Here is a 12,883-nt window from a genome sequence, read left to right as displayed (position 1 = left end):
TGAGTGACCTTCCCCCTTACCCCACCAACCCCTTTCCAACCTTCCTTTTTATCCTCATTTTCGTATGGTTCTGAAACTAAAGTTAATAATTTCTACTTTGTTTTTATTGGCAATAATAGAACTTGTGCTTTCCAAAGGTTTGTACAGCCAGCTATTCTATTTCAATATTTTACTCATTGTTCGTGAGACCTACAGCAGTTGAGATACCTGTTTTGATTAAATGCAAGTTCCACTTCTTTGCAGGCACTTACATCAGTCTGGGCACATTGGAGACTTCATCATTGCAAGTGAGGAGGCAATTGCTAAAGGCATAAGAAGAATTGTAGCTCTGACTGGTCCAGAAGCTGCAAAGGTTGTTCAAATATGTTATTATTTCCTGTTGGGAAAATTGGAGTGTGAATGGAAAATATTCTATGTGCCTTTTTTCACTAAATGCATTTTCAGTTGTTGCGTTCTCGGTACTTGCTTGCTTTTCCTTAGACTTGATCCAGATGCCAAAGAAAGGAAAAAGTGTTTTGAACATGTGTTATTAGATGGCACACGTAGTCTTTATGCCATGCTGTGCTTTGCCTTGGAGGTCAAAAATTTAAAATATTTTTTAGTAGTTTTTATATCCTGCCTACTCATCAAGTATGAAGTGCCTAGGATAGCTAGACAACAATTCAAGAAAATCGTAATGAATTTTATTACAGAAAATAAACAACAATAATTAACTTTGAGAAATACAGATGTGTTGTAAGCAAAGGGCGACATTCAAAATAAACAATGTCCTTCAGTATAACGATTCCAATACAAGTGAAGTAATACCGTGGATGCTTCTATCCAGGTCACTGGTCTTGGCACTTCTGTAGAACTGGGCCGCGACCAGTTGGCATGGCGCTTATGTCCTTTTTGTTGAAACTGTAGTCGTATACAAAACATAAGGGGTGATCGAAGCTTCCATTCAAAGCCATACAATCAGACTCAGTATGCCAGTCAGGCAGAATCACCATAAGCGCTGAGGCAATCACCCACCCGATACAGCAGGATGAAGATACCTGTTTGGTAAAATGCTGTATCCTGCTGTGTGAAGAGCATATTCTCATCCCTCAGGAATAATTGACCCTTCAAGGCAATTTTTTCCCCCTCCAGTTGACTGAAGGCATGATAATTGCATAGGGAAAGGTATGTGGAAAGATCAGGACTATAGGATTGGTGCTAGAATGTTTTCCACATGAGTTGGCATCATCGGTAATGGATGAGCCTCCCGGATCAACAAGCATCTCAGGTCGAATCATGACAAGCACAGAATTTGGAACACTGTTCCACAACAGTAGTTTTCGACAGAAATGCTCCCCCATTCACATTCTTCATTCTCAAATGGATGTCTACCGGTATTCATCATTTGGCAGTCAAGAAAAGAATGAGAATCCATTTATTAATAATGTCAACAGTTAACATTTCTGCATTTAGTGTATGCATGTCAGGCTGCTGCAAATGCCACACTTAAATCTTGCCTACATGTCCGTGCTTAAGTAACCACATCAGAGTCATGATATGTTGCATACATTCTGCAGCAGTGCCCTCAAAGGGAAATTTTTTGTTGCCCGTTATACATGTGGATTCTTGCAAAGAAGAAAATGGCAAACAGTCACAGTTAGTAATGCTGTTTATTTACGCAAATAGCATCATTACCAATTTCAAGCCAAAAGGCTCATCTTCAAAAAGCTGTTCGTGTTTGCATTACATTTGTTGTTGTTTACATTAATTCTTGGATGAAAAGCAGCCAACAGCTAATATAAACAGTAACAAATGTAATAAAAATGTAAACAGCAATCTGGAGATACACTTCTCAGTTTCAAACAAGTAATGATGATGCTATTTGTGTGAAGACATAGCTTTATTAACAGTGGTTGGTTGAAGTTTTGTTTCTTTGCTAGAATGAACTGTAAAAGCTTGGTTATTGGTACTTGGAACCAGCCAGTTTCCTGGTATGGTACTTAGAACATTCTTAATAAAATATTTATTTTCAGTTGTTAGGATACAACTCAGTTGCAGATATGTTCAAACAGAGCTACATTGTTTTTTCATCTCCTGAAAAAGTCAGATTTGCACTTGGAATATTTTCCATTTCCACTCTTCAGTTGATTCTAACACTTTTTGGCCAGTAGCTCTGATTATTATTTCTTCTTAGTTATATTTTTATCTGACTGTGTTGCATCTCTTCAATTGTCATTGATGAAGATATATTAAACAGCTGCAGTTACTCGAATAAATGCACGAATATAGCTGGTACAGGTGGAAAATAAAGAAATCTTGAGATTTTGTTGCTGCTTTTTTTTCTCAAAAAAAAGGAACAGAAAGCAAAATGATAGGTAGAGGAGATGCAGAGAGCTATGAAAGATGTAAAGAGAAGGGAAAAAGTCAACATATAATTGCTTTCGTATCATAATGTCATTTAAATTGAAGTTCAACAATGTAAAGCAGCAGATGAAAGTTTAGATGGTGAATTCATATTGTTGGGGCCCAGAGGTGACCCCAGCAATGACATGAAGTGGCTGTATGAAGGTTAGAATGAAGCACTGCTGCCTTCATCTGGACATGTGTTGAGAGTGGTGGTAGTGATTGGAATCGAGCAGCGGATTGTTGGTAAGACATCCCTGAATGAATAGGACTTTCATTCGTGTTAAGTACAGAGGTGTGTTCACCACAGAAACTCAGCAGGGCACCTGGGCTGTGGCAGGATAAATTGTGTCACCCGCCGATGCCACCAGCATGGCAGTAGCTGACAAGGACAGCGTACAGTGGTCGATGAATGGCAGTCACATCAAGGCTGTGCTTTGGGCCATGAAATATCGCCCAGGAGGGATGGTACTCAAACCATAGCCTCCAGCAAATTTGATGTTGAAGGTGTGTGCTGACCCAGTGCAGCAATCAGTGACAAAGTGGTCCACAAGGACTGAAGTGCGGCAACAGAATAGCCAGACAGTTACCGGTCTGGACTGGAGCACATATCTCACCAGGAAGGTGGTTGCCCTCAGTAGGTAGCCACCCAGTAAGTGACTCAGCGATGTTAAGATGCCAGGTGGCCCAGTTCAGCTGGATGGCTGTAGCTCCTGGAACCCATGTCCAGAGTATGCGATTGGCTGCATCGCTGTGTACTACAAATAGTCATCATCTCAAAGTTAGAGCCTAATAATGGTAGCATAGCCTGGTATCACGTAAACATCTCGGTACCATCTGAGAACATATGACAACACAGAAAAAGGGACTGATTCAAGTACTGTTTTGCAAACCAGACCAGCTGCTGTTTTCCTCTCGCCAGTGCGTTAGCCCAGAAATCAAAACAAGTTAGCATGCTTGCTGGCCATCATGAATCAATTGAGACTTCAGTTGTCCTGCTTTTCTCATCCAGTCTGTTTTTCTGTAGGACCTGGCATAGCAGAAAGATGTTTCAGTTTCTCTTTCCACAAGTTGTGGTGGCTGTATTTGTCAGCATCTGCATACTGAATAAGTACTCTTGCACTCTGAATATTTCTTCTTACTCCTTAGTGTGTGTTCACCATAATGATGTCTTTTTGCTCCCTAAGTCATAGATTGGCTGCATTGGTACCAAGCTTTCCAGTGCTCCAGACCAGCTTGTGGTGTCATTCATCCCTTCTTCATGTCCAGGTTTTACATACATGAATGTAAAACATCTGAACACATGTTTTACTAGTTGACATAATAATAGAAAATAAATAAAAGTTTTCGCTTGTCCCTCTTACTCTAATGTAGCATAAGTGACACAGTTTATTGGCTATTCCTTGACCTCTGTTGTTCTGCATCATCACCCAACAAACTAATAATATAAATTACCAAAACTATTCTTAGTTAATTCCTTTCACCAATCATTTAACAGCGAATTGTTCCATTCAGTTGTTCATTGTGCTTCGCATTCTTGCTCGTTTACCAACAGTTTCTAATTTAATTATTACTTAAATAATCATTATTCACTATGAGTAGCACAGTACATTGGTAGTTGATGAAATTGGAATTCACAGGGATGGGCAGTTTTCCGGTTGAGTTAGATGCAGGTTATACAAAGCAAGACCAGAAATGCAACAGTACCAGGAACTGAGGCAATCAAGGTCATAATGTTATTGCACTGCCTATTGTGGTACTGCTGTACAGTCAGGAAAACAAAACTGTTTGCATGGAAAATGGCTACTCATTGAACCAGAGTTCTGCTGTGTCCCCAATGTGGTAGGTCCCAGTGGCCTATTTGTTGTAGCTTCTCTTGTCTTGAGGTTTACAATGCTGGTGCATATTATTTATAGTCTTCAAGAGAACTGTTGCAGTAAGAACCAAAAAATCTAAAAAAAACTCCCAACAGCACCATGCACGTAAAGATGAAAATGGTAGTCTTTTTAAACAAACTCTTAATCACTTTCAGTAACAAAACCACAACACAAACATTCTTGCACCTTGTCACATCAAAAACATAATATCTACCGTTTTGAGCACTCAGCTGCTCTGGTGTGATGCCGTTGTTCGTTGTCAGGTGCCTGCCCCTTCCCCACAATATGCGGCTTTGTGCCATCCTCAATGCACCCTAGCCCACTGCTACCAGCTGCTGTATCAACATAGCAGTTGATGCGTGGTCTGAGCACCAGTTCTCACTAAGCATTCGTGTAGTGCACACAAAAAAATCTTAAATAAAAATGTAGCACCTTACATTACTGTCTGCTACTGTTTAGGCATACTGCTGTTTCTCTTAACATTTATCCTTGGTATTGCTGCATAAATTTAAATACATAATTTAAGAGTCTGATATCACCTTGCTGAGCAGTCTTGATTCATATCACTACAAACACTCAGATTTGTTATTGTCACTGCCTTCATCTTGGTTACTGTTGCAATTGTCGCTGTCTTCTTTAATGTAGTGTTTTCTTCTTTCTGTAGTATACTTCAGTGTCTGAATGCACAAGGTGAAGTATATTGGTATGCTGTTTTTCTAACAGTAAGATACAGTCAGTTGTAAATTAGATAAAACTTTTTATTGCATTAATTATCTATTCTCTTTGACTGCATGTGGGTATGCACAAGTACTAAATTTCCAGGTTTATATATAATTGGATACGCCAACTTATCGTGTGCAGCTTTACGTTTGCCACCAATTTCAGTAATGTTTCTTTCACATTTTTAATGCACAGTCCAAGGAATGTCATTAGCAGACAAGTCTCCAATTGCTTTACTTATTAAGCTGTCAGAGTTCTGGTCAAATAATACTTCAGTTGTGGTATTATGTGGTTTATTGTTTAAAACCTTTTCAAATTTTCTGACAAACTGTCTCCACTTTACAGTCTTTTCTGGCAATATACTCTGCAAAGCCTATTCATATCCTTCATTATACACTCATATTTATTAGAAGTTGACCTGTAGTGTGTGTATACACTGGCACAGCATAACATTTTTCAAAGTCATTCCCGCCAGTTGTCTCCCATTGTCACTAACTGTTTTCTCAGGCTCACACATCTTCATGAAGTAAAATTTTTCAGTTTTGATGCTTTGACTGTTCCTCTAGCCTTTTGTAGCAGATATAAATTTACATGTTTTGAGAATAACTAAATATGAATCTGTTAATGGCCACAGAAGTTTAATGGTATGTTTTAGGGTTGTACCATATTTAACTTGTAAGAAATGAAACTGTAATTCTTAATGTTACCACCCCCTGTGGGTTCGGGGGTAAGAATAGGCTAGCGGTATGCCTGCCTGTCGTAAGAGGTGACTAAAAGGAGTCTCAAACATTTCGGCCCTTACGTGATGGTTCCCTCTTGGGTTTGACCACCATATTTCAAAATTATTCCAAAGAGCGAGCCAATTGGGGAAGGGCACCTTACTTGGTGCATTGTGTCCACCATGCATTGAGACCTTTACCCAGCTTATTCATCATTGCATTGCAGTCCCGCTTGCTCTCCATCTCTTGGGCAAGCATACATTCCTGGGTGCGATTTCCGCCATGCACTCTGAAGTGTCGCTTTCTTGGGCGAGGATGCATTCCTGGGTCCGATTTCCACCATGCACTCTGCAGTATCGCTTTCTGCGCTGACGACGACCATGGACCACTTGCCACCTAATATCCAACACAGTAGCCAGTCCATTGTGGTGAGGCTGCCATGTACCCTGTTGATTGTAGCCCCCTGACAACACAGGGATCGCTCTACTGTTGGCTGTGCCATTAACTCCTCACATATGCCAAGGAGTAGATGCCGACAATGCACCAGCACACAAAGCAAAACTGGTTCAGGATACAATCAAAACCAGACTTGGCCCCTTCTGACTACCATTTGTTTTCATCAATGGGACATGCATTGCCTGAGGAACACTTAGATTCCTACAAAGAAGTCGAAAATTTGGTGTCTGATTGATTTGCTTCAAAAGACGAACATTTCTATTGGCGCGGTGTCCACAAATTGCCAGAAAGGTGGTCAAAATGTATAGAAAGAAATGGTCAGTACTTTGAATAAAATGTTTTTACTTTTCAATTCAAAATTAGTGTTTCATTTTCACACAAAAACGCTCGTTTTGTACCGGTACACCTGGTGTTTTAAGAGTTTTCATCAGGAATTCAAGGATATGGTTTCTGAAAATAGGTACTGGTCAGCATTTCTATCTCTCTATCATTTTTAACAACCTTCTGAGCTGAAATTTTTATTTACAAACAATTCTTCTAATATTTTATCACTTTAAGTTACATTATTTCATACTTTTAATAATTTGCTCTTTTACTTACAGGCTCTGAAGAAAGCTGATGTTCTTCAGAAACAACTTAACCAACTGCAGTCAGTTCTAAATTTACATGATGATTCCAATATCAAAGATCTGCAGAAGATGATTGCTGATTTGTCAAATAGTGTGTCACAAGCAGTAATTCCATATTGGAGAAAGGTAATTGTGTTTCATCAGTGGCGAGTAGGGAAAGGAAAAAATCGTTCCTTTTTGTCAATTTCGGTGTTTCTTTTTGCAGATTTTGGCATTGTTTTTGCCAATTTTTGTGTTTTTTTTTTACCAGTTTTGGTATTGGCTTTTTTACCAATTGTGGTGTGGAGTTTTTTTTTTACCAGATTTGGTGTAATTTTTTGCCAATTTTGATGTAATTTTTTTTGCCAATTTTGGTGTCAGTTTCTGGTGTATTTGGTTTGGGGTGTGGTGCATTCGTTATTTTCATTTTATCGTGCGCGCGCGCGCGCGCGCCCACACACACACACACACACACACACACACACACACACACACACACACACTCTTCATCTTGTTATTTGAACGACTTTCCCACATATTCTTTGATCAATTCATTGTTGCTGACCTTGTTTCCTCATAATGCCTCCTTGAGTGGACCAAATAAATGATAATCCAAGGGAGCCAAATCTGGACTCACCCAATCCATTTTTTCAGTGGTTTTGTGGATCAGGTGGGCGATTTGAGGTGACCATAGTCTTGTAGCAATATTACACCTTTTCTTTGAGATCCACAAGGTTTTCCTCCCATTTTTGGCTTTACTTTGTTCATCAGCACGTCTGAGTAGTAGACACTGTTTATTGTCTGCTGATCTTCCAAATATTCACAAAATGTGACACGTTGGGCATCCCAAAAGGCGGTCAACATTACTTTTCCTGCCGATGATTGTATTGTGAATTTCTTTTGGGCAGATGTGCTGGTGTGCTTTCATTCCATGCTTTGGCATTTTTAACTCCAGTCCTAATTAGTGAACTCAAGTTCCATCACACTTTAATATCTTGTTTATGAAAGGTGAACAGTTGTAGCCACTTACAAAAATTTCTGCAGTTCATACAAATTTCACCACACTGCAAAATCATTCAAGAAAAGATTTTAGCAGATTTTTCACATTCAGAAAGCGAAAAATGGATCACAGGAGGTTGTCCAACTAATGTGGAAACTTCCAGAGGGCACACCATTATTAAATGCAATATTGTGGATATAAGCAAAACCATTATTAAGCATCAGCTGCCCTCAGCTCATCCTAGCAGTGCCAACCTATAGTGACAGAAGTACAAAACCCCTCCTACAAAACTGTTTCGTTCCTACATCTGGTTCTCTCTCTGATTATTGAGTGTCCCTAATGTTTACTGACATCACATATCTCATTTATGTACATTATTAAAAAAAATTGTTTACATTTGACCCTTTAACACCTGTACAACCATAAAGAAAGCATTGTCATAACTTTAAAGTTCTCACCAAGGATACTATGCCACTCATTTGTTAAAACAAAGCAGCTACTGAGTGTATATTTGATCACAAAAGACAAGCTTTTTGAGAAAAATACTAGATATTTGACAGTGTTTACATTTATATCTGGTAATGGGGAAAGTGGCTTTTTCACTAAATAATGAAGCGACTTGCGTCTAGTCAGAATATTTTTAAAGCTGAATCCTGCCATTACTGATATGGTAGAACAGTCTCTTTGCCATGTCAGTGTTTAACTGACTCCATCGTAATCATCTTATGGTTGAAATGAGAATCTGTGACTATGAATATAGAATTGCATGGATCTGTTGTAAAATTTCTTAGGTTAGTGCCAATGTGCTACCCAAAGTATTTCAATGTTCTCTTCATCTCTGCCTGAAGTATTTGTCCCTTCACGTTTCTCAAAAACTTTCCGATTTCATCACAAAAAATTCCTTTTGCACAATAATGAAGCAGTCTTCATACACTGACTTGGAAATTAAATCAAACACAGTCCAAACGGGTCTGCAAGGCCCAATGGTACAGCCTGGCTGCCATGTCATCCTCAGCACTTAGGTGTCACCTGGTGCAGATACGGAGGGGCATGCGGTCAGCACGCCATTCTCCCGGCCGTTGTCAGTTTCCGAGACCAGTACAGTAGCTCCTTAATTGGCCTTGCAAGGGCTGAGTGCACCACGCTTGCCATCAGCATTCAGCAGACTCAGACAGTGACCCATCCAAGTGCTAGCCAAGCCTGACAGCGACTAACTTTCAGTTTATGACTGTGGGAAGGCTGTTGGCTTAACGTGGAATATAAATATTGGTTTTATCTAACAATGTCACATTTCCTGATATTTTTGCCAACAAATTGTACCAAAAACAATGCAGTTCAGAGAGATTCTTAATGTGGTGCATGATTTAAGCTGCATATCTTCATTGTATGCAAGTATAAATAAGAAAACTACCAGATACAACACTTTAACTTCAGAACACTAATAAACATGGCACCTGCTCAGTTTGCTTCCATCACCCATTAAGGTGATTCCAAAAGAAACTGTCAAACCATATCATGCAGTACAATTGAAATTCATCTATCTATGGCTGTTGTGGTGTCAGCAAACCTCAAATATCCTGTGCTGTGTGATTGGCTATGGAAGCTAACCAAGCAGATGCCATGTTGATTAACACGTTTGCAAAACTACATAACATAATTGACCATGCACGTGATAGATATGCACCCAGCAGAACAGTTTACAGTGGGGAGGGAACCTCCATGGTATACAGTTACTGTAAAGAAACTTCTAAAGAAACAGACATTACTGCATAATAGATGTAAAACAAAGCATAGGGCTATAGATAGAGAGATGCTGAATGAAATGCGTTTGGCTGTCTAGAGAGCAGCCCTGTATCTACTATATTTCCAAACTGGGGCAAGACCTGGATAGTGGCCATTTTCATCTACCTTATTTACTTAAATAACATGGCAGAACATAATTTATGAAGTACCAATATCACATGCCTATTATGTGTACTACAAGCAAAAAGTTTTATGTTAGGAAGTAATTTCAGATTTCATTCATATGCTCCAGTTTTTCAAACACAAGATTGAAAAGTAGTAGTACTTTTTGTCCACTATAAGTTGATGATTGGCACGGTGGCTGTCAGCAATGGTCATGACACCACATTACGCCCGCCAAGGGTAGAGGGGTGGCGAGGGGAAGGCAGTGTTGGCTGCCTGCAGCAGTGCTGGCACCACCGCCCACGTTTTGTGCTTAACACTCACGGAAATATTTCCCACTTAAGTGACACTTCTGTAAGATTGGAAATCACCTAATTTGTTGACATATTCATGATCGAGAGTTTTAGCTACAACTTACGTTGTTATTTATGTGTCACAAATAATGAAAAATGAAAGTAGATGAACGTGCAGCTTAAGACACTATGAATCAAATGTCAAAAACTGATTTTTTGAATCTGTTCACACATTGCATTTATTAAACACAGCACAGCAGTAATACTTACAAAGCATAATTAACTGTACCTGAAATTACTGCCCAAATGATGTTCAGTAAAGATAACTGTCATTCGTGTTTGATTGAAAATCGTCATAATCGTCATAGCTTGAGGGTGTGGTACTGATGAAAACTTAATTAATGACCATTTCCATTATTCCATCTCATGTCCAGTACTCTTGCTCCAGCTGCTGCACTTTCCTGTGGGAACCTAGCCAATCCTGTGCAGTAACTGAAAGGAAAGCAGCATTAACAAGATTCTGCAGTCTTTCCTTTGATATGTCACCAGTGACGTTGTTCTCCCTGAACCTGCATTTTATTTTGGCTCACGCCTGTTTTATCGGATTTAGATTGCAGTTGTAGGGCGGTAAACAGACTATTTTTTGGCCTCTGCTCTCGGTGATTTTATCCACAATGTACAGTTTCACTGCTAGTTTGTTTTCCTTTCTAGGCAACAGTTCAATCATTCTGATTGAGTTGTTGCAGTTTATTTGGCAGTCTCGCAACCACTCTAAAATCATTAACCTGCAGTCACATTTATTAGGCATTCTGTCAAACTTCCTGCTGTGGTATGGTGCATTATCATAAAATCACTGAATTTGGTGGAACATTCAGTAATTTCATCAATTTCAAGAAATTCGCAAGTTAATGAAAACAATTTCTTGCATGAAGCTCTGACAAACTAAAACTTTGTACCAGAGTGGGTTCCCAGGTTCGAGTCCCGGTCTGGCACACAGTTTTAATTTTTCAGGAAGTTTCAGATCAGCACATACTCTGCTGAAAGGTGAAAATTTGTTCCAGTTTCTTGCATCTTGCTGCAAGTACTTGTAAAATTTGTCATTTAATTAGTTTTTCTCAAACTTACAAAAGTTGTGTGTGCTCTGAAAACATCAGTTTCAAATATAAGATTAGCACAAAGGCAAATAGGCTAAAACAAATGTACTACTGGAACCCTTAAGCACAAATAATTGTCACCACCAGTCTAGGAAATGCGAAATGAGTTTACCATTAAATTTGTTTCACCAGCAGCGAAAACATAATGACAATATAGCCATCTTTAAATGTTACATTATTTTTTAATGTTACTTTAAACATAAGTGCTTTATATTTATGTTAAAATCAGTAAATACCGCTTTCAAAATCAAAGAGTAATTAAAAGGCAGTCTCTTGAGATATTGCATCGCATTTTTGTTTTCTATTATTGAATATTTGATTATAGAATAGACAAGAGATGTTCGAAATTTGCATATGACATTCTCAAAGTTTTTAGTATACATGAAATCCTCTGATTTTAGTTAATTGAATAGTGTTTTGTGGTAACATGAATAGGTACTCCTCTAACATTTTTCCTGTTTTTAATTTTTGTGTTTCATCAAGATTTTTATTCATTAATAATAATGCAGCAACAGTGAAGGCTGCTTTGGTTTTTAAGAATAACTGCACTTTTGCAGCAAGTACTAGCGGAAATTTGCTGCAATACTCTCTCCCCAGTGACTTGAACAAGTAAACTTGAGTAAGATTTTGTTATAATGTAAACATCTCAGCAAGCACTTACAGAAGTTACGTAGTACTAAACACAAGTCTTCCGTAATACTTCGCGTCTTTGGGCAACTTGATGTTTCCAACTCTCAGAAACACACATTTTCTCCACTTCTGGCAGCACTAGTACAATAGTAAAGTTATCGTGGCTAAACAGTAGTACGAAATTTTTATATAAATATGGAGTTGTCATATTCTTACATATAATTTGCGTGATGTCCCTGTATATTCTCCTTCCTCGTTCTAACAATCGATCTTGTCATCACTAATTCTGCGACAGTTCCTGCCATTGTCAAAACTTATTCTCTGGTTAATTTCTCCAACTCTGCCAGAATCACTGGTTCAGTTATCCCACATTTATTCTCTGGTTAGGCATTATTATGTGTTTCTTCAATGTGTTTTCCACACTGTTCCAAGAATAAAATTAGAATCGAGCAGCTGCTAAGTGGGAACTATACAACTGGCCCTTAGCAATGTAGCGATTTGGCAAAAATATTCTCAAAATTTCATTTTCTTAGATACACTGAAAAGATTGTATATTACTTTCCTTACCTGTTATTCATGTTAGTCATTTATTTCCACTCTGATCATCTGAATCTATGGATTTTGTTAGTAATTACATCAACACTTGTCATTCGCACATGCAACCAACCGAGTAAATAAACAGTGATTGGCAGTCACATGTTTGGGTATATTCGGTTCAGCTCGCGTAGCCCTGTCCCCTTTTGTCTGTGGGGAAAGTTTTTTTTTTATTTTTATTTCTAGATGTGATGTGGATTCCCCTGGCAGAGACATCAGGTAAACTATGTGCGCATTAAAAAATCATGTTATGGTTCATTCGGACATCAACTTAGATTGTGTTCAGATATGTTCAATAAACAAATGGGAAGTGTTTCAAAATCATATGAACAATAGATAAACAAATGTGCTCTGGATGCTTCCTAGCTTTGTGAAATAAGGTTTTCTCATTCAAGAATGTTAATTTGGTGCCTCCTGAAACTGCCACCCAGGGCAAATATCCAAGATATTCCCTCCCCCCTTTCCCTCCCCTGTATCCCTTATAGATCTGAGCCTGCTGGAGAGCAATGTGTGATGCCTTCAATTACTACCATAGCAGTTATTAT

At 38.6% G+C, this 12,883-nt stretch overlaps 1 protein-coding gene across 1 annotated transcript in view; it reads left to right on the top strand.

Annotated features, from left to right (window-relative positions):
- The window catches only part of LOC124776768 (alanine--tRNA ligase, cytoplasmic), a 181,497-nt gene that overhangs the window by 145,555 nt on the left and 23,059 nt on the right, over positions 1–12,883 (top strand). The window contains exons 15-16 of the mRNA XM_047251907.1: positions 244–352; positions 6,757–6,909. Of these exons, the coding sequence (XP_047107863.1) occupies positions 244–352; positions 6,757–6,909 (262 nt within the window). The remainder of the gene's footprint in view (positions 1–243; positions 353–6,756; positions 6,910–12,883) is intronic.

Source organism: Schistocerca piceifrons, chromosome 2 (genome assembly GCF_021461385.2).
Source record: "Schistocerca piceifrons isolate TAMUIC-IGC-003096 chromosome 2, iqSchPice1.1, whole genome shotgun sequence".
Classification (NCBI taxonomy): domain Eukaryota; kingdom Metazoa; phylum Arthropoda; class Insecta; order Orthoptera; family Acrididae; genus Schistocerca; species Schistocerca piceifrons.
Note: the sequence above shows the minus strand (reverse complement) of the source record. Positions and strands in the feature narration are given on the sequence as shown.